Source organism: Moschus berezovskii, chromosome 10 (genome assembly GCF_049115385.1).
Source record: "Moschus berezovskii isolate FMDL1 chromosome 10, NW_MosBer_1.0, whole genome shotgun sequence".
NCBI lineage: Eukaryota > Metazoa > Chordata > Mammalia > Artiodactyla > Moschidae > Moschus > Moschus berezovskii.
The window spans coordinates 72660898-72687022 of record NC_142469.1 but is presented as its reverse complement, the minus strand read 5'-3'; the positions used below and the strand labels follow the sequence as shown (position 1 = coordinate 72687022).

The window sequence follows — 26125 nt, the reverse complement described above, 5'->3', positions numbered from 1 at the left end:
TTCAACTATGATCTCCTCAAGTATTTTCTCATGGTCTTTCTTTTGTCTTCTTCTTCTGGGATTCCTATGATTCGGATGTTGGGGCATTTAACATTGTCCCAGAAGTCTCTGAGATTGTCCTCATTTCTTTTAACTTGTTTTTCTTTTTTCCTCTCTGTTTCACTTATTTATATCATTCCATCTTTTACCTCTCTTATTCTATCTTCTGCCTCTGTTATTCTACTGTTGGTTCCCTCCAGAGTGTTCCTGATCTCATCTATTGCATTATTCATTGTGTACTGACTCTTTTTTATTTATTCTCAGTTCAGTTCAGTTCAGTCGCTCAGTCGTGTCCACCTCTCTGTGACCCCATGAATCACAGCACGCCAGGCCTCCCTGTCCATCACCAACTCCCGGAGCTCACTCAGACTCAAGTCCATCGAGCTGGTGATGCCATCCATCATGCCGATCTCATCCTCAGTCGTCCCCTTCTCCTCCCGCCCCCAACCCTTTCCAGCATCAGAGTCTTTTCCAGTGAGTCAACTCGTTGCATGAGGTGGCCAAAGTATTGCAGCCTTAGCTTTAGCATCAGTCCTTCCAATGAACACCCAGGATCGATCTCCCTTAGAATGGACTTTTTGGATCTCCTTGCGGTACAAGGAACTCTCAAGAGTCTTCTCCAGCACCACAGTTCAAAAGCATCAATTCTTCAGCGATCAGCTTTCTTCACAGTCCAACTCTCACATCCATACATGACCACGGGAAAAACCATAGCCTTGACTAACGGACCTTGGTTGGCAAAGTAATGTCTCTGCTTTTTAATATATTATCAAGGTTGGTCATAACTTTCCTTCCAAGGAGTAAGCGTCTTTTAATTTCATGGCTTCAATCAGCATCTGCAGTGATTTTGGAGCCCAAAAAAATAAAGTCTGACACTGTTTCCACTGTTTTTCCATCTATTTCCCATGAAGTGATGGGACCAGATGCCACGATCTTTGTTTTCTGAATGTTGAGCTTCAAGCCAACCTTTTCACTCTCCTCTTTCACTTTCATCAAGAGGCTTTTGAGTTCCTCTTCAGTTTCTGCCATAAGGGTAGTGTCATCAGCGTATCTGAGAGTATTGATATTTCTCCCAGCAATCTCGATTCCAGCTTGTGCTTCTTCCAGCCCAGCGTTCCTCATGATGTACTCTGCATATAAGTTAAATAAGCAAGGTGACAATATACAGCCTTGACGTATTCCTTTTCCTATTTGGAACCAGTCTGTTGTTCCATGACTCATTCTAACTCTTGCTTCCTGACCTGCAGGTTTCTCAAGAGGCAGGTCAGGTGGTCTGGGATTCCCATCTCTTTCAGAATGTTCCACAGTTTATTGTGATCCACACAGTCAAAGGCTTTGGCATAGTCAATGAAGCAGAAATAGATGTTTTTCTGGAACTCTCTTGATTTCTCCATGATCCAAAGGATGTTGGCAATTTGCTTGAACATCTGGAATTTCATGGTTCACATATTGCTGAAACCTGGCTTGGAGAATTTTGAGCATGACTTTACTATCGTGTGGGATGAGTGTAATTGTGTGGTCATTTGAGCATTCTTTGGCTTTGCCTTTCTTTGGGATTGGAATGAAGACTGACTTTTCTAGTCCTGTGTCCACTGGTGAGTTTTCCAAATTTGCTGGCATATTAAGTGCCACACTTTCACAGCATCATCTTCCAGGATTTGAAACAGCTCAACTGGAATTCCATCACCTCCAATAACTTTGTTCGTAGTGATGCTCTCTAAGGCCCACTTGACTTCACATTCCAAGATGTTTGGCTCCAGGTGAGTGATCTCGCCATCGTGACTATCTTATTCGTGAATATCTTTTTTTGTACAGTTCTTCTGTGTATTCTTGCCACCTCTTCGTAATATCCTCTGCTTCTGTTAGGTCCATACTATTTCTGTCCTTTATCGAGCACATCTTTACATGAAATGTTCCCTTGATATTTCTAATTTTCTTAAAGAGATCTCTTGTTTTTCCCATTCTGTTGTTTTCCTCTGTTTCTTTGCATTGATCACTGAGGAAGGTTTTCTTATCTCTCCTTGCTATTCTTTGGAACTCTGCATTCAGATGCTTATATCTTTCCTTTTCTGCTTTGCTTTTCACTTCTCTTCTTTTCACAGCTATTTGTAAGGTCTCCTCAGACAGCCATTTTGCTTTTTTGCATTTCTTTTCCATGGGGATGGTCTTGGTCAATGTCTCCTGTACAATGTCACGAACCTCCGTCCAGAGTTCATCAGGCACTCTATCTGTCAGATCTAGTCCCTTAAATCTATTTCTCACTTCCACTGTATAATCATAAGGGATTTGATTTAGGTCATATCTGAATGGTCTAATGGTTTTCCCTCCTTTCTTCAATAAGTCTGAATTTGGCAATAAGGAGTTCATGATCTGAGCCACAGACAGCTCCTGATCTTGTTTTTGCTAACTGAGTAGAGCTTCTCCATCTTTGGCTGCAAAGAATATGATCAGTCTGATTTCGGTGTTGACCATCTGGGGATGTCCATGTATAGAGTCTTCTCTTGTGTTGTTGGAAGACGGTGTTTGCTATGACCAGTGCATTCTCTTGGCAAAACTATATTAGCCTTTGCCCTGCTTCATTTTGTACTCCAAGGCCAAATTTGCCTGTCACTCCAGGTGTTTCTTGACTTTCTACTTTTGCATTCCAGTCCCCTATAATGAAAAAGACATTTTTTTTGGGTGTTAGTTCTAAAAGGTCTTGTAGGTCTTCATAGAACCGTTCAATGTCGGCTTCTTCAGCATTACTGTTTGGGGCATAGGCTTGGATTACTGTAATATTGAATGGTTTGCCTTGGAAACGAATAGAAATCTTTCTGTCACTTTTAAGATTGCATCCAAATACTGTATTTCGGACTCTTTTGTTGACCATGATGGCTACTCCATTTCTTCTAAGGGATTCCTGCCCACAGTAGTAGATATAATGGTTATCTGAGTTAAATTCACCCATTCCAGTCCATTTTAGTTCACTGATTCCTAGAATGTCTACATTCACTCTTGTCATGTCTTGTTTGACCACTTCCAATTTGCCTTGCTTCATGGACCTAATATTCCAGGTTCCTATGCAATATTGCTCTTTACACCACCGGACCTTGCTTCTATCACCCATATACAAATATCCCCAAGGGTATTTGTATTGCATTGGCTCCATCCCTTCATTCTTTCTGGTTATTTCTCCACTGAGCTCCAGTAGCATACTGGGCACCTACCAACCTGGGGAATTCCTCATTCAGTATCCTATCATTTTGCCTTTTGATACTGTTCATTGGGTTCTCAAGACAAGTATACTGAAGTGGTTTGCCATTCGTTCTCCAGCTGACCACATTCTGTCAGCCCTCTCCTTAATGACCCATCCGTCTTGGGTGGCCACACATGGCATAGCTTAGTTTCATTGAGTTAGACAGGGCTGTGGTCCATGTGATCAGATCAACTAGTTTTCTGTGATTATGATTTCAGTGTGTCTGCCCTCTGATGCCCCTCGCAATACCTACTGTTTTATTTGGGTTTCTGTTACCTTGGTCGTGGAATATCTCTTCACAGTTGCTCCAGCAAAGCGCAACCACTGCACCTTACATGGACGTGGGGTAGCTCCTCTCGGCCACACTTCTGCGCGTGTTTGGTTGCGTGGAACCAGCATCTCTTGTGTCTGTGCCGCCAATAGATACTAAAGAAAATGATACTTTCAACTACCTAGTATTTCAAATTTTCTACAACTAGCTACTATTTATTTCACTCTAACACATACCAGTGTGTAAGTAGCCATTTAGAGAGATTTAATTCAACATTTACCGTGATCTTAAATTAATATTCTCATAATACAGATAATCTAGCAGAAGCTGAGAGATGTTGAATCATTTGCTTTTTGTCACAAAGCTAGTAATTGAAAGTCTAAACATTCATCTTCCTCTCTCAATTCATTTCCTTAATCACTTAAGTTTTCCTCCCTAAACCCCTAATTTGAAAAAACAGCAAGAACTTAATAATGATTTATTATGTTCAATTGCAAGGCATTTCATGCCTTAAAGACCAATTTCACTGGAGGGTATCCCTAATCTATCTGCTCCTTCTGATTGGTTTATGCAGAAATATATCTTCATTAGGGACAAAGTTTTGGAAAATTGAGTTTATAGATGTACATTCCAAAATAAATTCTGCACTTGGCAATGAACAAAATTCTTCTAGTCTAAAGTAAAGTTATACTAAGAATCATCCTTTCAAATGTGAAAATTAAGGCTAAAAGTAGAACTAAGTGAAATGAGGTCAACTAGTACATCAGGTTTCATGTAATGAGAAAATGACTTGTCATCAAAAGGTTTGAAAATATTCCTTGAAATACCTATCAATTGTGTCTTCTCCCTTATGTTTTATATCACCAGTATCTCTGGCTTCTCCTTGACATCTAGATTAACAATCAAAATAGTTCTTTTATTATCAAGCAAGAGTGTGGAAGGATGTGCTTCATTAGCAGAAGGTGTGGATTCATGCCTGTGACTGAAGCCTGGCTGAGGAGTACGCCCAAGAATAACTCTGTCCTGGGAGCTGCCAGAATCCTTGTAGACAAGATGAACTGAGGAATCAAAAAGTAGATAAATAGTCCAAAGCCAGAATATACTAGAGTGAGGACTTGGTTGAAATGAATTAGCATCAAGAACCAGAAGAAAGTCAAACTGAAAATAAGAAAATATATTCAAGGTTGTTTGGGAAGAGATTTGGTTGGGATTTAGAACCATCCTTAAAAGAGCTGAATGTATAGAGCTTCTCCATCTTTGGCTGCAAAGAATATAATCAATCTGATTTCGGTGTTGACCATCTGGGGATATCCATGTGTAGAGTCTTCTCTTGTGTTGTTGGAAGAGGGTGTTTGCTATGACCAGTGCGTTCTCTTGGCAAAACTATATTAGCCTTTGCCGGGCTTCATTCCGTGCTCCAAGGCCAAATTTGCCTGTTACTCCAGGTGTTTCTTGACTTTATACTTTTGCATTCCAGTCCCCTATAATGAAAAGGACATCTTTCTTGGGTGTTAGTTCTAAAAGGTCTTGTATGTCTTCATAGAATCATTCAACTTCAGCTTCTTCAGCATTACTGTTTGGGGCATAGGCTTGGATTACTGTAATATGGAATGGTTTGCCTTGGAAATGAACAGAGATCATTCTGTCATTTTTGAGATTGCATCCAAGTACTGCATTTCGGGCTCTTTTGTTGACCATGATGGCTACTCCATTTCTTCTAAAGGATTCCTGCCCACAATAGTAGATATAATGGTCATCTGAGTTAAATTCACCCATTCCAGTCCATTTTAGTTCACTGATTCCTAGAATGTCTACGTTCACTCTTGTCATCTCCTGTTTGACCACTTCCAATTTGCCTTGCTTCATGGACCTAACATTCCAGGTTCCTATGCAATATTGCTCTTTACAGCATTGAACCTTACTTCTATCACCAGTCACATCCACAACTGGGTATTTGTATTGCATTGGCTCAATCCCTTCATTATTTCTGGAGTTATTTCTCCACTGATCTCCAGTAGCATACTGGGCACCTACTGACCTGGGGAAGGAGCTGACTGTGGCTCAGATCATGAACTCCTTATTGCCAAATTCAGACTTCAATTGAAGAAAGTAGGGAAAACCACTAGACCATTCAGATATGACCTCAATCAAATCCCTTATGATTATACAGTGGAAGTAAGAAATAGATTTAAGGGACTAGATCTGATAGATAGAGTGCCTGATGAACTCTGGATGGAGGTTCTGACATTGTACAGGAGACAGGGACCAAGACCATCCCCATGGGAAAAAAATGCAAAAAAGCAAAATGGCTGTCTGAGGAGGCCTTACAAATAGCTGTGAAAAGAAGAGAAGCGAAAATCAAAGGAGAAAATGAAAGATATAAGCATCTGAATGCAGAGTTCCAAAGAATAGCAAGGAGAGATAAGAAAGACTTCCTCAGCGATCAATGCAAAGAAATAGAGGAAAGCAACAGAATAGGAAAAACAAGATCTTTTCAAGAAAATTAAAGATATCAAGGGAACATTTCATACAAAGATGAGCTCGATAAAGGACAGAAATGGTATGGACCTAACAGAAGCAGAGGATATTACGAAGAGGTAGCAAGAATACACAGAAGAACTGTACAAAAAGGATCTTCACAATGAAGATAATCACGATGGTGTGATCACTCACCCGGAGCCAGACATCTTGGAATGTGAAATCAAATGGGCCTTAGAGAGCATCACTACGAACAAAGCTAGTGGTGGTGATGGAATTCCAAATGAGCTATTTCAAATCCTGAAAGATGATGCTGTGAAAGTGCTGCACTCAATATGCCACCAAATTTGGAAAACTCAGCAGTGGCCACAGGACTGGAAGATGTCAGTCTTCATTCCAATCCCAAAGAAAGGGAATGCCAAAGAATACTCCAACTACCACACAATTGCACTCATCTCACACACTAGTAAAGTCATGCTCAAAATTCTCCAAGCCAGGCCTCAGCAATATGTGAACCGTGAACTTCCAGATGTTCAAGCTGGTTTTAGAAAAGGCAGAGGTACCAGAGATCAAATAGCCAACATCCACTGGATTATGGAGAAAGCAAGAGAGTTCCAGAAAAACATCTATTTCTGCTTCATTGACTATGCCAAAGCCTTTGACTGTGTGGATCACAATAAACTGTGGAACATTCTGAAAGAGATGGGAATCCCAGACCACCTGACCTGCCTCTTGAGAAACCTGTATGCAGGTCAGGAAACAAGAGTTAGAACGGGTCATGGAACAACAGACTGGTTCCAAATAGGAAAAGGAGTACGTCAAGGTTGTATATTGTCACCCTGTTTATTTCACTTATATACAGAGTACATCATGAGGAACGCTGGGATGGAAGAAGCACCAGCTAGAATCAAGATTGCTGGGAGAAATATCAATAACCTCAGATATGCAGATGACACCATCCTTATGGCAGAAAGTGAAGAGGAACTCAAAAGCCTCTTTATGAAAGTGAAAGAGGAGAGTGAAAAGGTTGGCTTGAAGCTCAACATTCAGAAAACGAAGATCATGGCATTTGGTCCCATCACTTCATGGCAAATAGATGGGGAAACAGTGGAAACAGTGTCAGACTTTATTTTTGGGGGCTCCAAATTCACTGCACTTGTTGATTGCAGCCACGAAATTAAAAGACGCTTATTCCTTGCAAGGAAAGATATGACCAACTTAGATAGTATATTAAAAAGCAGAGACATTACTTTGCCAACCAAGTCCATCTAGTCAAGGCTATGGTTTTTCCCGTGGTCATGTATGGATGTGAGAGTTGGACTGTGAAGAAAGCTGATCGCCGAAGAATTGATGCTTTTGAACTGTGGTGCTGGAGAGGACTGTTGAGTGTCCCTTGGACTGCAGGGAGATCCAACCAGTCCATTCTAGAGGAGATCGATCCTGGGTGTTCATTGGAAGGAGTGATGCTAAAGCTGAAACTCCAATACTTTGGCCACCTCATACGACGAGTTGACTCATTGGAAAAGAGTCTGGTGTTAGGAGGGATTGGGGGTGTGAGGAGACGGGGACGACAGAGAATGAGATGGCTTGATGGCATCACCGACTCGATGGAGATGAGTTTGAGTGAACTCCGAGAGTTGGTGATGGACAGGTAGGCCTGGCGTGCTGTGATTCATGGGGTCACAAAGAGTCGGACAGGACTGAGAGACTGAACTAAACTGAAATGAACTTAAAAGAGATGAGATAGAGCAAGATGATTATATCAAAATCTCTTTCTCAGTCTAGGCGGAGAATCTCCATATTTATCATCTACATAAATTCTCAAACTGAGTAAATATTTCCCTGAGCCAAAAATGATTATTTGCTTCCTATGTAAGGGGTAAATAAATTAGGTCATAAATAATTTGGAACTGGATTGAACTAAGTAGATTCATATCAAACTTTCTGTTTCCAGAATGTGCCCCTAATGGAAACTTTCTTGATTGCAATTAACCCTAAGTTCTCATAATCATAAGCATTTCCTAGGGGCAACAAATTCAACATGACAGTTTGGAGAATAAAGAGAAATTATATAGATTAAGCATTAGTCATTTGGTTAACTCCTACTTTGTATAGACAGTTAATGGCTCCAGATATCTCCATCCTATTTTTTTACAGGCATTAGCTACTATGTGATTATTGTGCGTTTCCTTGCTGCAATTGAATCTGGGTTTTTGGGGAATTTGCCATATGAGGTAGAGTTACTCTCTCGAGAGGAGTACAGATCTAACTTCTGTTATTCAGTTGAGGAATGCCGTGCAGCCTATCCACAAATTATGGATATAGCCAACAGGTTTTATAAGGTAAAAGAATGTAATGATATTTTTATGAATGGAATGAATGAAAACACTGAAAGAAGTTCTGTTGGGATTTCTGATTTAAAAATAGACTAAATTTCACATTTATATGCATTTGAAATTATGTTAGACCTGGGACGGATTCATGTCAATGTATGGCAAAACTAATACAATATTGTAAAGTAATTATCCTCCAATTAAAATAAATAAATTTTAAAACAATTTTTAAATAAAAATAAAAAAAAAATTGAAAACAGGGGGGAAAAAATTATATTAGAACTTTATCCCTTCCCTCTCTAATCATTCTGCTTAGCATACTGAAGTGATCCTAACAGTTAATAGCTAATCGGCATCATTGTATTTATAAATACATTTTTTCAATAGAATTCATGTAATAATCACCAAATTATGTTTGCCTCTGCAAGCAAAACAGCATAAAGTTTTCTACAAAGCAAACAAAGTTAAATGACATCTTTAAGTGTTAAAATCTATTCTGAAAATAAATTTCATTTCTGAAGAATCAGCAAGATGAGTATGTCACAATGTACTTTTTCAGGTATTCATGATACTGGTAATTAAATGTATTTTAATTTACTTTAAAACCTTTTATTGACCTAAATCTTATTCACTCTACAGTATCTGCAGTCCAGAAAGATAGTTTCCACTACCAGCAGTATTCCTCAGTATGACACAGATGAGGACACAGCAATCTTTAATTTGTGGGCAGTCCATCACTCTGTCTTTGATGTGGCAAAACCGAAGTTCAGTGATGTGTAAGAGAACTGCTTTGTGTGATGTAATGAAACTCTGTTTTGTTTTGTTGTTTTCTGGCATAGTATAACATAATGTTTAAGTTTTGGTTGACTCAAATGTTCATTGCTCATATTTTCCATAATATCAGGAAATAGTTTTTCCATTTTTATTTGCAGTTCATCTAAGAATTGCATATCAGCTATATATCTTCAATGTAGCTTTTCTTAGTTTATACTTGTAAGTTCGCTCTTCAGTGTTGTATCCTTCATTTGAAAATTTTTCAGTGTAGACCAATTTGTCAGTTTTCTTCCCTTTCCTATTTCTTACTCTGGTTTAAAAAAGAAACGTACCCAGTGATCTTCAATGGCTTGGTATTTTGTTGTATGTGTGTGTGTGTGTGTGTAGAGTCCTATTTATTAATAGTTCATCTCTAACTGTGATGTTTCTTCTCTCAGCTCCACAATGTTATCAAAGACTCTTCTCGTCATGTCAACATTAGAGCAATACCTCTCAGAATCATACATTGCCTTGAGTCTTCTCTTCTTATTAGGAACTTGGGCTGCCATCACCAAATACTATAAATTAATTTGTTTATATATATCATGGAAATTTATTTTCTCACAGTTCTGGATGCTGCAAGTTCAGAACTAGGGAGCCAACATGGTCAGTTTCAGCTGAGGGCCCTCTTTCTGGCTTACAGATGACTGCCTTCTTGCATCATAGCATCTGGGTTTTCACATGGAGAAGAGAGAGAGAGAGAGAAAATCTGCACTCTAGTCTCTCTCCCTCTTTAGTATGAACTTCAACATGTAAATTTTCAGACTGTCATACCTTTTTTCTTAAATTTTGAACTCATGATTTCTCAGTATTGTTGTCCACTCTGACATCATAGAACATGTTTTTTAATATTTTATTCAGTTTTTATGGTTGTTTTCTGTAAGAGAATTGAGCATACCATTTAAGTCTTTAGATGAACTCAAGAGAAACCATCTGTTGTTTGTTTGTCCCCTGGCCTTGGCCCCTGTTATATCCTATTCAAGAACGTGATTTGATTACTGTGGCAAATTTCTAGTCCACTTCTTTTTTCCTAGGAATTAGGAGCAATTATACAAGCATATACACACAATAAGCATGAGTCAATTATGCATGTTGTTGAAGAATTTTCAGAAATTGCTATTATATCACCTTCTATTTGTTATACTGGCTCATAGTATCCAGTCCCTGAACTGTGTTTCTGGAAAACAAGTGACGTTAGATATTGGTGGCACAGAAATAAGATACAGGAGAAACACAATGAGGAAAGCACCAAGAGTAAATCTAGTGGAAGTAAGAGCTGGTTAATGTGCTACAATTTTTAAAAATTGTGATCCAAAGTTTTGCCGTTTCTGTTGCCATGTAATAGATTCTTCCCTGGCTGCTTAGAGGGTAAAACATCTGTCTGTAATGCAGGAGACTCGAGATGGCCCTCTGGGTGGGGAAGATCCCCTTGAGAAGGAAATGGCAACCCACTCCAGTATGCTTGCCTGGAAAATGCCATGGAGGAAGGAGCCTGTCCTTGGGGTAGCAAAGACTGGAACATTAGTGAGTGACTTCGCTTTCACTTAGATTCTTCAGCCAGCATCATGTAGAAGATAGTGTGAAGATTAATTACAATACACTGAAATTATACATTCAGATCAGCCAACTATTTCATAAATAGCATAAAATTCCTAAGGAACATGGGAGAAAAGACACATTTAGAGTTTAATTTGCGTTTAAATGAAGTATTTTGTAACTCATGCAGCTAATTTTGTGTCCTTCCTTTAGATCGTTCTATTCTTCTGAAACTGAACGAGACTTCACCATGGACTTTCTACTGGCCGTAGAACTTGTTGAGGCAGTATTATATCGCCCACACTTTGAAACTATGAAAGAATTACTAGTGGGTTTCCCACACAGGCTACTCACAGATCAGGATCGTAATGTTCTCATGAGTAACCTCAGCAGACGGGAAAAAGCAGTGACGACTGTAGCAAAACTCACTTCAGAAATAAACAAAAGCACAGGTATGATTATGAGTTATATTATCCATGAAACCTAAATGAACCAAATTCATTTGAGAACTAAATATAATAAATGATCCGTTTAATATATTGAATCATTCAACAGGAATGATTGAGTACTTGATATATGAGAGATATATTGAGTATAATTACGACAGTTACTGAAAACTAACCTTCCAGGACCTATAATATCATGTAGCTTCTACAATAGTGACAGTTTTAAAATCGACACTTTGACACGTTTCTTCTTAAAAGTCTTATTGCTACCCCAGAAATATTCTGGGTTCTCGCTTAGGATTCAAAATTGCTAGTCTGAAAATCTGGCTCTTCATTATTGTTGTGTCATTCTCCCCATTTGGGAGAATGGCATTGAAACATGTATGTTGTCATATGTGAAACGAATCAGCAGTTCAGGGTCGATGCATGTTACAGGATGCTTGGGGCTGGCATGCAGGGATGACCCAGAGGGAGGATAAAGGGAGGAGGGAGGTGGGAGGGAGGTTCAGGAGGGAGAACTCATGTACACCTGGGGCGAATTCATGTCAATGTATGGCAAAACCAACCAATATAATATTGTAAAATAATTTGCCTCCAATAAAAAATAAATAAATTAAAAATAATAATAATAAATAAAATTGACACTTTGACATGTTTCTTCTTAAAATTCTTATTGCTACCCCAGAAATATTCTGGGTTCTCACTTAGGATTCAAAATTGCTAGTCTGAAAATCTGGCTCTTCATTATTGCTGTGTCATTCTCCCCTGTGTAATGTGTGTTCATCCACCAAGACAGAGAATATAATAAGAAACAGAGATGGTTGGGGTGGAAGTAGGAAGACTGGGTGCAGAGAGACAGTTATATACAATTTTTGAGCATCAATTAAATAATGGATATTAAGCCTTCTGTCTTCACACATCATTTTATTTGTTGTCCTTAGGTACGGTATGAAATTCATAGCATTGTTTACATTTTTGAAGAAAAAGTTCACTTGACATTAAATAACATGTCCAAAATGATATATTTTGTAAGTAGCTGAACCAAACTTAAACTACAGCTTGTTTAAATTCAGTTTTTGAGGTTTTCATTTTTCTTCACGATATAATACTCCCTGCGTTGAAAATATGAAAGTTTTGATGAACTAGTGAACCTTACACATTTAAATCTCAGTCGTTTAGAATTAGAACTGTGGAGTCTCTTCAGTTCCAGCTCGTTTTTTCATAGATTAATCCTAAAGATCAAGGAAGCTAAGTTGCAAATATCACTTAGTTTTAGTGACAGTTGGATAGCAACCAGGTCTCCTTCCTCGCAGGAAAATGTTCACTCTAGAAACAAAACATTACAAACAAGAGTAAGAAAGGAGTTACGATGGGCCTCAACAATTTGTGCTTAATTTACTCCATAAAATATTATTGTTATTACATCATGTGAGAATTTTTTGAATACATCTCATTCTCAAATAAGGGAAACAACTCATCATTTATTATATATGCTGCCAAACGAGCACGAGGAGAAATAGCCCTTCTTTTATGCTGTTAGGTTGTCCAACACAATGTATTTCCTTGTATCCTTTGAGAAGGATAATGGTCAGACAGTGTTACTAATATATTACAAATCCTGTAATTAGAATTTTTATCTAATTTTGTATATTTTTAGATTTCAAAACTGTATTCATAATTTTATTAACTGGAAACATAAATGCTTCTATTTTCACAGGAGGTTTGTTTTTAACAATTTGGAAGAAGCTCATGACTTCAAAATTTGCTCAGCTTATGGGACGTTTCCTTATTAATACGCTAGTGTTAATTCCAATTGAGTAGCCTAAATGTATGCTATTACTTGTAGATCAGTTTAATTCCATGAATAAAGGCAATCAAATGCTATAACGACTGCAAAAAGTTTGTGGTTCTTATTATCCTTGCTTCATCTTTGTATTTTCAGAGTTACCACCCAATAATCCCCACTGCCAACCTCCTCTCAGAATTGAGCTACATACCTGGTTGAAGCTAATTAGTTTCATAGAATGGCTGAGTTACACATGAATATGTCAATATCTGCGCCAAAGACAGGTTGCTGCTGCTGCTGCTAAGTCCCTTCAGTCGTGTCCGATTCTGTGTGACCCTATAGGCGGCAGCCCACCAGGCTCCCCCGTCCCTGGGATTCTCCAGGCAAGAACACTGGAGTGGGTTGACATTTCCTTCTCCAATGCATGAAAGTGAAAGTTAAGTTGCTCAGTTGTGTCCAACTCTTCACGACCCCATGGACTGCAGCCTACCAGGCTCTTCCCTTCATGGGACTTTCCTCACAAGAATACTTGAGTGGGTTGCCACTGACTTCTCCTAAAGACAAGTTACACTATTGATGTTTAAGATTTTGACACTATCTTCAATGCTTATTCTTAGATTGCCAGGTAAGCAGGGAAAAGTCTATTGAAGAGACATTTTAAGTAATTTATGTTCTAGGACTGAACTCCGAGTACATTGACATATGAGCACATTGTCAATTCCTGTAATGAATGAGGCTGCTGTTTTAGCGTCCAAGCACATGGAGATATTTCACCATCAAGTAGAAAATTTCTGAGCTACTCTAGTGTAAGATCCATTTCCCCCCTAAGTCAGTCTCTCCCATCAGGGAGCTTCCATAAGGCTCTTATCCTTCTCCATCAGAGGGCAGACAAACTGAAGAAAACACAATCACAGAAAACTAACCAGTCGGATCACATGGACCACAGCCTTGTCTACCTCAATGAAACTATGAGCCATGCGATGTACGGCCGCCCAAGATGGACGGGTCATGGTGGAGACTTCTGAAAAACCCTGGTCCTCTGGAGAAGGAAATGGCAAACCACTTTGGTATTCTTGCCTTGAGAACCCCATGAATAGTATGAAAAGGCAAAAACATAGAACACTCAGTTCAGTCGCTCAATCCTGTCTGACTCTTTGCGACCCCATGAATCACAGCACGCCAGGCCTCCCTCTCCATCACCAACTCCCGGAGTTCACTCAAACTCATGTCCATTGAGTTGGTGATGCCATCTAGCCATCTCATTCTCTGTCATCCACTTCTCCTCCCGCCTCGAATTCCTCCCAGCATCAGAGTCTTTTCCATTGAGTTTACTCGTTGCATGAGGTGACCAAATTATTGGAATTTCAGCTTTAGCATCAGTCCTTCCAATGAACACCCAGGATTGATCTCCTTTGGAATGGACTGGTTGGATCTCCTTGCAGTCCAAGGGACTCTCAAGAGTCTTCTCCAGTACCACAGTTCAAAAGCATCAATTCTTTGGCGATCAGCTTTCTTCACAGTCCAACTCTCACATCCATACATGACCACGGGAAAAACCATAGCCTTGACTAGACGGACCTTGGTTGGCAAAGTAATGTCTCTGCTTTTTAATATACTATCTAGGTTTTAATATGCTATAACTTTCCTTCCAAGGCGTAAGCGTCTTTTAATTTCATGGCTGCAGTCAGCATCTGCAGTGATTTTGGAGTCCAAACAAATAAAATCTGACACTGTTTTCTCTATTTCCTCATCTATTTCCCATGAAGTGATGGGACCAGATGCCACGATCTTTGTTTTCTGAATGTTGAGCTTCAAGCCAACCTTTTCACTCTCCTCTTTCACTTTCATCAAGAGGCTTTTGAGTTCCTCTTCACTTTCTGCCATAAGTGTGGTGTCATCTGCATATCTGAGGTTATTGATATTTCTCCCGGCAATCTTGATTCCAGCTTGTGCTTCTTCCAGCCCAGCGTTCCTCATGATGTACTTTGAATATAAATTAAATAAGCAGGGTGACAATATACAACCTTGAGTACTCCTTTTCCTATTTGGAACCAGTCTGTTGTTCCCTGTTCAGTTCTAATTGTTGCTTCCTGACCTGCATACAGATTTCTCAAGAGGTAGGTCAGGTGGTCTGGTATTCCCATCTCTTTCAGAAAGTTCCACAGTTTATTGTCATCCACACAGTCAAAGGCTTTGGCATAGTCAATGAAGCAGAAATAGATGTTTTTCTGGAACTCTCTTGCTTTCTCCATGATCCAGTGGGTTAGTTCAGTTCAGTTCATTTGCTCAGTCGTGTCCGACTCTTTGTGACCCCATGAATTACAGGACGCCAGGCCTCCCTGTCCATCATCAACTCCCGGAGTTCACTCAAACTCATGTCCATCGAGCTGGTGATGCCATCCAGCCATTTCCAGCGGGTCAGTACATGCCAAATATGTTATTGGTGATCAGTGGGAAAAAAAACTCCAGAAAGAATAAACAGACAGATTGAAAACAAAAACAACACCCAGCTGTGGATGTGACTGATGATGGAAGTAAAGTCCAATGTTGTAAACAGCAATATTTCATAGGAACCTGGAATGTTAGGTCCATGAATCAAGGCAAATTGGAAGAGGTCAAACAGGAAATGGCAAGAGTGATCATCGACATTTTAGGAACCAGAGAACTAAAATGGACTGGAATGGGTGAATTTAACTCAGATGACCATTATATCTACTACTGTGGGCAAGAATCCCTTAAAAGAAATGGAATAGCCATCATAGTCAACAAAAGAGTCTGAAATGCAGTACTTGGATGCAATCTCAAAACAACGGAACATCTCTGTTTGTTTCCAAGGCAAATCATTCAATATCACAGTAATCCAAGTCTATGCCCCAACCAGTAACACTGAAGATGCTGAAGTTGAATGGTTCCACGAAGGCCTACAATACCTTCTAGAACTAATACCCACCCAAAAAATGTCCTTTTCATTATAGGGGACTGGAATGCAGAAGGAAGAAATCAAGAAATACCTGGAGTAACAGGCAAATTTGGTCTTGATGTACAGAATGAAGCAGGGCTAAGGCTAATAGTTTTCCCAAGAGAATGCACTGGTCATAGCAAACACCGTCTTTCAAAAACACAACAGAAGACTACACATGGACATCACCAGATGGTCAATATCGAAATCAGATTGATTATATTCTTTGAGCCAAAGATGGAGAAGCTCTATACAGTCAGTAAAAGCAAGACCAGGTGCTGACTATGGCTCAGATCATGAAATCTGTATTGCTTAATTCAGACTTAAATTGAAGAAGGTAGGGAAAACCACTAGACCATTCAGAAATGACCTAAATCAAATCCCTTATGATTATACAGTGGAAGTGAAAGATAGATTCAAGGGATTACATCTGATAGAGTGCCTGAAGAATTATGGATGGAGGTTCATGACATTGTTTAGGATACAGGGATCAAGACCATCTTGAAAACAAAGAAATGAAAAAAGGCAAAATGGTTGTCTGAGGAGGCCTTACAAATAGCTGTGAAAAGAAGAGAAGTGAAAGGCAAAGGTGAAAAGGAAAGATATACCCATTTGAATGCAGACTTCCAAAGAATAACGAGGAGAGATAAGAAAGCTTTCTAGTAATCAATGCAAATAATAGAGGAAAAGTCTAGAATGGGAAAGACTATAGATCTCTTCAAGAAAATTAGAGATACCAAGAGAGCATTTCCTGCAAAGATGGGCACAATAAAGGACAGTAATGGTATGGACTTAACACAAGCAGAAGATATTAAAAAAGAGGTGGCAAGAATACACAGAAAAACTATACAAAAAAGTTCTTCACGACCCAGATAATCACAATGGCGTGATCACTCACCTAGAGCCAGACATCCTGGAATGTGAAGTCAGCTGGTCCTTAGGAAGCATCACTATGATCAAAGAGAGTGGAGGTGGTCGAATTTCAGTTGAGCAATCTCAAATCCTGAAAGATGATGCTGTGAAAGTGCTACACCCATATGCCAGGAAATATGGAAAAATCAGCAGTGTTCACAGGACTGGAAAAGGTTAGATGTCATTCCAATCCCAAAGAAAGGCAATGCCAAGGAATGCACAATTCCACTCAACTCACACACTAGTAAAATTCTCCAAGCCAGGCTTCAAAAGTACATGAGCCAAGAAATTCCAGATGTTCAGGCTTGATTTAGAAAAGGCAGAGGAACCAGAGAGCAAATTGCCAACATCCGCTGGATCATCAATAAAGCAAGAGAGTTCCAGAAAACCATCTATTTCTGCTTTTTTTGACTATGCCAAAGCCTGTGACTCTGTGGAATACAACAAACTGGAAAATTCTTAAAAAGAAAGAAACACCAGACCATTTGACCTGCCTCTTGAGAAACCTGTATGCAGGTCAGGAAGCAATAGTTAGAACTGGACATGGAACAATAGACTGGTTCAAAATATGAAGAGGAGTACATCATGGCTGTATGTTTTCACCCTGCTTATCTAACTTATATGCAGAATACATCATGAGATACGCTGGCATGGATGAAGAACAAGCTGGAGTCAAGATTGCAGGGAGAAATATCAATAACATCAATATGCAGATGACAACACCCTTATGGCAGAAAGTGAAGAACTAAAGAGCCTCTTGATGAAAATGAAAGAGCAGAGTGGAAAAAGTTGGTTTAAAAATCAGCATTCAGAAAACTAAGATCATGGCATCTGGTCCCATCACTTCATGGCAAATAGATGGGGAAGGAGTGGAAACAGTGGCAGACTATTGTCTTTGGCTCCAAAATCACTGCAGATGGTGACTGAAGCCATGAAATTAAAAGATGCTTGCTCCTTGAAAGAAAAGCTATGACCAACTTAGACAACAAAGGTCCATCTAGTCCAAGCTATGTTTTTTCCAGTAGTCATGTATGAATGTGAAATTTGGACAATAAAGAAAGCTGAGTGCCAAAGAACTCATGCTCTTAAACTGTGGTGTTGGAGAAGACTCTTGAGAGTCCCTTGGACTGAAAGAAGATCAAACGAGTCCATTCTGAAGGAAATCAATCCTGAATATTCATTGGAAGGACTAATGATGAAGCTGAAACTCCAGTACTTTGGCCACCTGATGCAAAGAACTGTCTCATTGGAAAAGAACATCATGCTGGGAAACTTTGAATGCTGGAGGAAAAGGGAACGACAGAGGATGAGATGACTGGATGGCATCACCTACTCAATGGACATGAGTTTGAGTAAACTCCGGGAGTTGGTCATGGTTATGGAGTCTTGGCATGCTGCAGTCCATGGGGTCACAAAGTGTCGGACATGAATGAGCAACTGAAATGAACTCTAGTGTAAACTAAACAAAACTAAAATTTTCCTTTTAAACATAATTTTTGCTATAATTGGAGCCCTATATGAAAAATGCACATATTAAATATGAGTAAAAATTATCTGAAACTCACCATATTTAAATCACTGCTAATGGCACTAATCAAACTATGTAGGCTAATTATCTTCTGGTGTTTCTGACCACCTGTCTGTCATACCTTTTCCCAATATTGTGCCACTTTTTAATTTCCCCTCAAAACCCAGTATTCCTTAACTACCTCTCAACCAAAATGGTCCACTATGAAAATAAATGATTTTTTATATTATCTGTTGTTCCCCGTGAGAAGGACATATTAAACAAAAGCCACTTTTTGAAAGTCAAATATAGGTTTATCAATGTCTCAATACAAGTGAGATATCTTTTCATAAAAATAAATCTAATAACTGAAGTGACAAAATGTATCAAACCCTAAATACCCAAATCACCAAAACAAACGAGATAGAAGAAAAAACTGGAAGTATCACACTTTCTAGTTAAAGCTATAAACTGAAATCAGTAGTGGTTACAGTGCTGGAAAAGGGCAGTTTTCATTCCACTTCCAATGAAGGACAATGCCAAAGAATGTTCAAACTACCATATAATTGTATTCATTTCACATGCTAGCAAGTCAATACTCAAAATCCTTCAAGATAGGCTTCAACAGTATGCGAACTGAGAACTTTCAGATGTATAAGCTGGGTTTACAAAAGACAGATGAACCAGATAAAATTGCCAACATTCATCAGATTATGTAAAAAGCAAGGGGATTCCAGAAAAGCATCTACTTCTTCTTCATTGACTACACTAAAGCCTTCGATTGTGTGGATCACAACCAACTGTGGAAAATTATTCAAGAGACAGGAATACCAGATTACCTTAGCTGTCTCCTGACAAACCTATATGCAGGACGAGAAACATCAGTTAGAACCAGATGTGCAACAACAAACTGGTTTGAAATTGGTAAAAGAGTACGACAAGGTTGTATATTGTCACCCTGTTTATTTAACTTCTATGCAGAGTGTATCATGTGAAACGCTGATGTGGATGACACACAAGCTGGAATCACGATTGCCAAGAGAAATATCAATAACTTCAGATATGCAGATAATACTACACTAATTGAAGAAAGTGAAGAGGAACTAGAGAGCTCTTGATGAGGGTGAAAGAGAAGAGTGAAAAGCTATCTTAAAACTCAACATTAGAAAAACTAAGATCATGGCCTTCAGTCCCATCACTTCATGACAAATAGATGCAGAAACAGTGGAAGCAGAGGCAGGTTTTCTTGGTCTCCAAAATCACTGCAGACAGTGACTGCAGCCATGAAATTAAAAGACACTTCCTCCTTGGAAGGAAAGCTATGATAAATCTAGGCAGTGTATTCACAAAGCAAAGACATCACTTTGCCAACATAGGTCTGTCTAGTCAAAGCTATGGTTTTTCCAGTAGTCATTTGTGGATGTGAGAGTTGTATCACAGAGAAGGCTAAGTGCCAAAGAATTGATTATTTCTAACTGGTTCTGGAGGAGACTCTTGAGAATCCTTTGGACAGCAAGGAGATCAAACCAGTCAATCCTCAAGGAAACCAAGCCTGAATATTCATTGGAAGGACTGATGCTGAAATTGACGCTTTATTACTTTCACCACCTCATGCAAAGTGCCGACTCACTGGAAAAGATCCTGATGCTGGGAAAGATTGAGGAGAAGAGGAAAAGGGGACGACAGAGGATGAGATGGTTGGATGGCATCATGGACTCAATGGACATGAGTTTGAGCAAACTCTAGGAGATAGTGAAGAACTGGGAAGCCTATTGTGCTACAGGTCATAGGGTTCAGAGTCAGACAGGACTTTGAGACTGAACAATAAAAACAAACCAAAAATATATGGTATTGCCATACAAAGAGGCACATCAGTCAGTCAGTTCAGTCGTTCAGTAATGTCTGACTTTTTGCGACCCCATGAATCACAGCATGCCAGGCCTCCCTGTCCATCAGGAACTCCCAGAATTCACTCAAACTCATGTCCATTGAGTTGGTGATGCCATCTAGCAATCTCATTCTCTGTTGTCCCCTTCTCCTCCTGCCCCCAATCCCTCCCATCATCAGAGACTTTTCTAGTGAGTCAACTCTTTGCATGAGGTGGCCAAAGTATTGGAGTTTCAGCTTTAGCATCAGTCCTTCCAATGAGCAACCAGGACTGATTGCCTTTAGAATGGACTGGTTGGATCTCCTTGCAGTCCAAGGGACTCTCAAGAGTCTTCTCCAACACCACATTTCAAAAGCATCAATTCTTTGGAGATCAGCTTTCTTCATAGTCCAACTCTCACATCCGTTCATGACCACTGGAAAAACCATAGCCTTGACTAGACGTACCTTTGTTGGCAGTGTAATGTCGCTACTTTTTAGTATGCTGTCTAGGTTGGTCATAACTTTCCTTCCAAGGAGTAAGCGTCTTTTAATTTCATGTCTGCAATCAGCATCTGCAGTGATTTTGGAGCCCAAAAAATAAAGTCTGACGCTGTTTACACTGTTTCTCCATCTATTTGCCATGATTAGTGCAAATAAATAGAGAGCCAGAAATAAACCCAACTCATGTGCCAAAAAAAAACAAAAAAAACAAAAAAAACAGACTGGATGAATATCTTACAATATACACAAAACTTAACTCAAAATTTATGAAAGACTTGAGAATATCACCTGAAACTATAAAAGTTCTAAAAGAAAATATAGATGGCAAGCTCCTTGACATTGCAATAGATGCCAAATGCAGAGGCAACAAAAGCAAATTAAACAAGTGGAAACACATAGTGAAAGTGTTAGTCTTTCGGTCATATCCAACTCTTTTCGACAGTATGGACTGTAGCCTGCCAGAGTCCTCTGTCTATGGGGATTCTCCAGACAAGTATACTGGAGTGGGTTCCACTTTCTACTCAAGGGGATCTTCCCTCTGGGACTGAACAGTGTTCTCCTGCATTGCAGGGAGATTTTTTTTTTTTACCATCTGAGCCACCAGAGAAGCACGTAATACTGAAGTGGGCTGCATTTCCTTCTCCAGGGGATCTTTCTGATCTAGGGGTCGAACCCACATCTCTTGAGTCTCCCGAAATGAAAGCAAATTCTTTACCTCTGAGCCACCAAGGAAGCCCAGTCAAAGGTGGGTCAATAAATCATAGGCTTGGTATGTAAAATTTCTGCAGGACAAATTCTTTACAGGCTTGTGAACATCTGGGACAGGGAATACTAATGTGCTGCAGTCCGTGGGGTTGTGCAGAGTCAGACATGACTTGGTGACTGAACAACAACACCTCTCAGGAAGAATGTAAAGAATGTAATTGTAACTGCTTCCCTGTGAGAACAGAATAACACAGTCCTTGTCATAGGAAGACATTTTGTAAGAATGTCCCAAATTATTGAAATTACTCAGAAAAATACTAGTGTACAGTTTCTTGTGACTTTGCCTGATACTATAGTAAGAATTCTTGAAAAAAGTCTTAAATAAGCACGAATGGGATGGGATTTCATAGTCGGTACTCTCTCACACAAATCTTGGATGTTTTTCTCTTGGTCACTCAAAAATGTGACCAGAATTATTTAAGGATTCTCTAAGCTTTTTTTGGAGATTACTATATTATTATTCTAATATGACTCTTAGCCATATTATTAATACTTCTTTGCAATATATTCCTCAAGTGTATGATCATAATTCTTATAAAGATGCCTCCATAGTCTCTTGTGCACAAAAGATAACTGTGATTTATGTAGCCATTGGAAGCTACATTATATGAAAGAAAGTTTAGGTTTTCCTAAAATAGCACATTAGCCAATATCATAACCCTCAGGATATCCTTCGGAGAAGGCAATGGCACCCCACTCCAGTACTCTTGCCTGGAAAATCCCATGGACGGAGGAGCCTGGTAGGCTGCAGTCCATGGGGTTGCACAGAGTCAGACACGACTGAAGTGACTTAGCGGCAGCAGCAGGATATCTTTATATTTCCTTGTTTTCTTGTAATTTTTTCCCTTACCACCCAACACCTTCTCAAGCTGTTGATGGAAATAGCTGCATATATTATCTTTCAAAGGTAAATTTATATATTTTCTTATTTAATCAGTCTCTATTGTTGTTACATAAATTTGGATATTTTAGATTGTTTCCCCAAGATACCTGGTGATGTTACCACAACAGGTTTCTCTGCTTCTTGATGGTGTGGTGGATAGGGACTCACCTGCCAGTGTAGAGGTCATGGGTTTGATCCCTGGTCTGGGAAGATTCCACATGCCACAGAGAATTAAACCCAAGTGCCAAAACAATGTGGACTTATTAGATGGTGTTAGTGGTATATTGCCACTTATTTAACTTATATGCAGAGTACATTATGAGAAGCACTGGGCTGGAGGTAGCACAAATTGGAATCAAGTTTGCTGGGAGAAATATCAATAAAGTCAGATATGCAGATGATACCACCCTTATGGCAGAAAGTGAAGAAGAACTAAAGAGCTTCTTGATGAAAGTGAAAGAGAAGAGTGAAAAACTTGGCTTAAAGCTGAACACTCAGAAAACTAAGATCATGGCATCTGGTCCCATCACCTCAAAACAAATAGATGGGGAAATAGTGGAAACAGTGACTGACTTTATATTTCTGAGCTCCAAAATAATTGCAGATGGTGATTGCAGACATGAAACGCTTACTCCTTCTAAGGAAAGTTATGACTAACCTAGACACCATATTAAAAAGCAGAGACATTACTTTATCAACAAAGATCCGTCTAGTCAAGGCTATGGTTTTTCCAGTGGTTGTGTATGGATGTGAGAGTTGGACTATAAAGAAAGCTGAGCACCAAAGATTTGAAGCTTTTGAACTGTGGTGTTGGAGCAGACTCTTGAGAGTTCCTTGGACTGCAAGGATATCCATCAGTCCATCTTAAAGGAAATCAGTCCTGGGTGTTCTTTGGTAGGACTGATGTTGAAGCTGAAAGTCTCATATTTTGGCCACCTGATGAGAAGAGCTGACTCATTTGAAAAGACCCTGATACTGGGAAAGATTGAGGGCAGGAGAAGAAGGGGACACCAGAGGATGAAATGGTTGGATGGCATCGCTGACTCAATGGACATGGGTTTGGGTGGACTGGGAGTTGGTGATGGATAGGGAGGCCAGGCGTGCTGTGGTTCATGGCATTGCAAAGAGTTGGACATGACTGAGCACCTGAAATGACCTGAACTGAACTGAGGGGTAAAGGAACTCCTGCCTATGCAGGAGAGACATAAGACACGCAGGTTCAACCCCTAGGTTGGGAAGATTTCCTGGAGGAAGACATAGCAACCCACTCCAGAATTCTTTCTTGGAGAATCCCAAGGACAGAGGAGCCTGGCAAAGGGCAGTCCGTAGGGTCACAATAGTCAGACATGACTGAAGCAACTTAGCACGCCCAAACTATTGAGCTTGTGTCTAGAGCCAGGGAGCCACAACTACTGAGCCCACATGCCACAAATACTGAAGCCTCCGTGCCTACAGTCTGTGCTCCACAATAACAGAAGATATAGCCAAGAGAAGTCCAGAGGAGGAGGGAACAAGAGAGCGGAGGAATAGGACGGGGAGACCATTTTCTCCCCCACAAATTCATCAAAAGAACATTTGTACGCTGAGTAAATTCCACAAAACAACTTCTGAACGCTGGCAGAGGACATCAGGCACCCAGAAAAGCAGCCCATTGTCTTCAAAAGGAAGTAGGAAAAATCATAAAAGATAAAAGAGAATCAAAAGAGGTAGGGCTGGAGCTTCGTCCCAGGAAGGGAAACAAAAAAGAGAGAAGTTTCCAAACACCAGGAAACACTCTCACTGGCGAGTCTCCAGGGAGCCTTGGAACCTCAGCTGCTACTGCTGCTAAGTCACTTCAGTCGTGTCCGACTCTGTGTGACCCCATAGACGGAAGCCCACCAGGCTCCCCCTTCCCTGGGGTTCTCCAGGCAAGAACACTGGAGTGGGTTGCCATTTCCTTCTCCAATGTGTGAAAGTGAAAAGTGAAAGTAAAGTCGCTCAGTGGTGTCTGACCCTTAGCGACCCCACGGACTGCAGCCTACCAGGTTCCTCCATCCATGGGATTTTCTAGGCAAGAGTACTGGAGTGGCTTGCCATTGCTTTCTCCGTTGGAACCTCAGAGGGCAACATAATTGGGAGGAAAAAGAAATAATAATTTAAATGCACAGATTTCATGCCAAAAGGTAACTCCCAGCGGAGAAGCAGCGCAGACAACTTCATCGGCAATTAGCAAGCGGGGGCTGGGCAAGGAGGAGCAGGCTGCATTGTTTAGAGTAAGGGCCCATCCTGAATGCCCCGAGAGCAATCTGAAAGAGCTAAATGGAGATAGCAAAGCACACTGCGGGATAGCTACTCCGTGAAAAGGCGAAAAGCCCTAACCTAAGACTCCACCAGTCCACTCACAGAAAAAAAGAATCAGCAGAGCTAGCCAGGTGCAGACAGCCCATCCCCCACAGAGACAGGCAGGGAAGGGCAGCCAGAGTAGGAAGGGGGCAACTGGGGCCCCAGTGAGGCATCTGATACCAAACTCAAAACAGGCTTCATTGCTAACCAAGACTTCTTGGCTTTCTGGCCAGTTGTACACCCAGAAAACTGAGCAGCAGGGACCAGGGAGGTGATAAGTCGCCGCGAACATGCTCACCAAACACCTGGTCACTTGAGCTGCTCAGACATGGGAAGGGCACAAAATGCAGGGCTAACCAAGTCTGCGCCTTTGTGGAGTACCCGAGCACCTGAACCTGAGGGCTTAGACCTGGGATGTCCATGCAACCCAGTGCCAGCCTCAGAGAGTTCCCCCCCAGCAGAGCAACCTAGAGCCTGTTCAGTGTGGACTGTAACAGCACACACGCCGTGAGTGGGGGCAAACCCAGTGTGGCTGAAAAACTGTGAGCACTCCCCACAGATGTCAGAGATATTTGTCTGCAGCGTTCCTCCCTCCCTACACCACGACTGAACAAGTGAGCCTTAAAAAGTGTCCACCACCGCCCCCTAGTGTCAGGGCGGAAATTAGACACTGAAAAAACCTGCAAACAGAAGCTAAAACAGAGAGAAACACCTTGGAAGTGACAGATGGAGAAATCTTGAGGCTACTATAAGAATAAGACTGAAAACCAGAGGCAGGAGGCTTAAGTCCAAATCATGAGAACACAAGAGAATTCCTGACTGCAGGGTACATGAATCGATAGGAGGTCATCAAACGCCTCCATCAGTTCAGTTCAGTTCAGTTCAGTCGCTCAGTCGTGTCTGACTATCCGCGACCCCATGAATCACAGCACGCCAGGCCTCCCTATCCATCACCAACTCCCTGAGTTCACTCAAACTCATGTCCATCGAGTCGGTGATACCATCCAGCCATCTCATTCTCGGTCGTCCCCTTCTCCTCCCCCCCCCCCAACCTTTCCCAGCATCAGAGTCTTTTCCAGTGAGTCAACTTGTCGCATGAGGTGGCCAAAGTATTACAGTTTCAGCTTTAGCATCAGTCCTTCCAATGAACACCCAGGATCGATCTCCCTTAGAATGGACTGTTTGGATCTCCTTGCGGTACAAGGGACTCTCAAGAGTCTTCTCCAACACCACAGTTCAAAAGCATCAATTCTTCGGCGATCAGCTTTCTTCACAGTCCAACTCTCATATCCATACATGACCATGGGAAAGACCATAGCCTTGACTAGACGGACCTTGGTTGGCAAAGTAATGTCTCTGCTTTTTAATATATTACCAAGGTTGGTCATAACTTTCCTTCCAAGGAGCAAGCGTCTTTTAATTTCATGGCTGCAATCAGCATCTGCAGTGATTTTGGGGCCCAAAAAAATA

General features: G+C 40.5%; 1 protein-coding gene across 1 annotated transcript in view; it reads left to right on the top strand.

Moving 5' to 3' along the window:
* LOC129560802 (protein LEG1 homolog) overlaps positions 1–24672 on the top strand; it is a 53270-nt gene extending 28598 nt beyond the window's left edge. Inside the window, exons 3-7 of the mRNA XM_088840481.1 lie at positions 8181–8365; positions 8996–9132; positions 10919–11157; positions 13555–13562; positions 24496–24672. Coding sequence (XP_088696607.1) covers positions 8181–8365; positions 8996–9132; positions 10919–11157; positions 13555–13562; positions 24496–24672 — 746 coding nt within the window. The remainder of the gene's footprint in view (positions 1–8180; positions 8366–8995; positions 9133–10918; positions 11158–13554; positions 13563–24495) is intronic.
* Positions 24673–26125: the final 1453 nt, after the last annotated feature.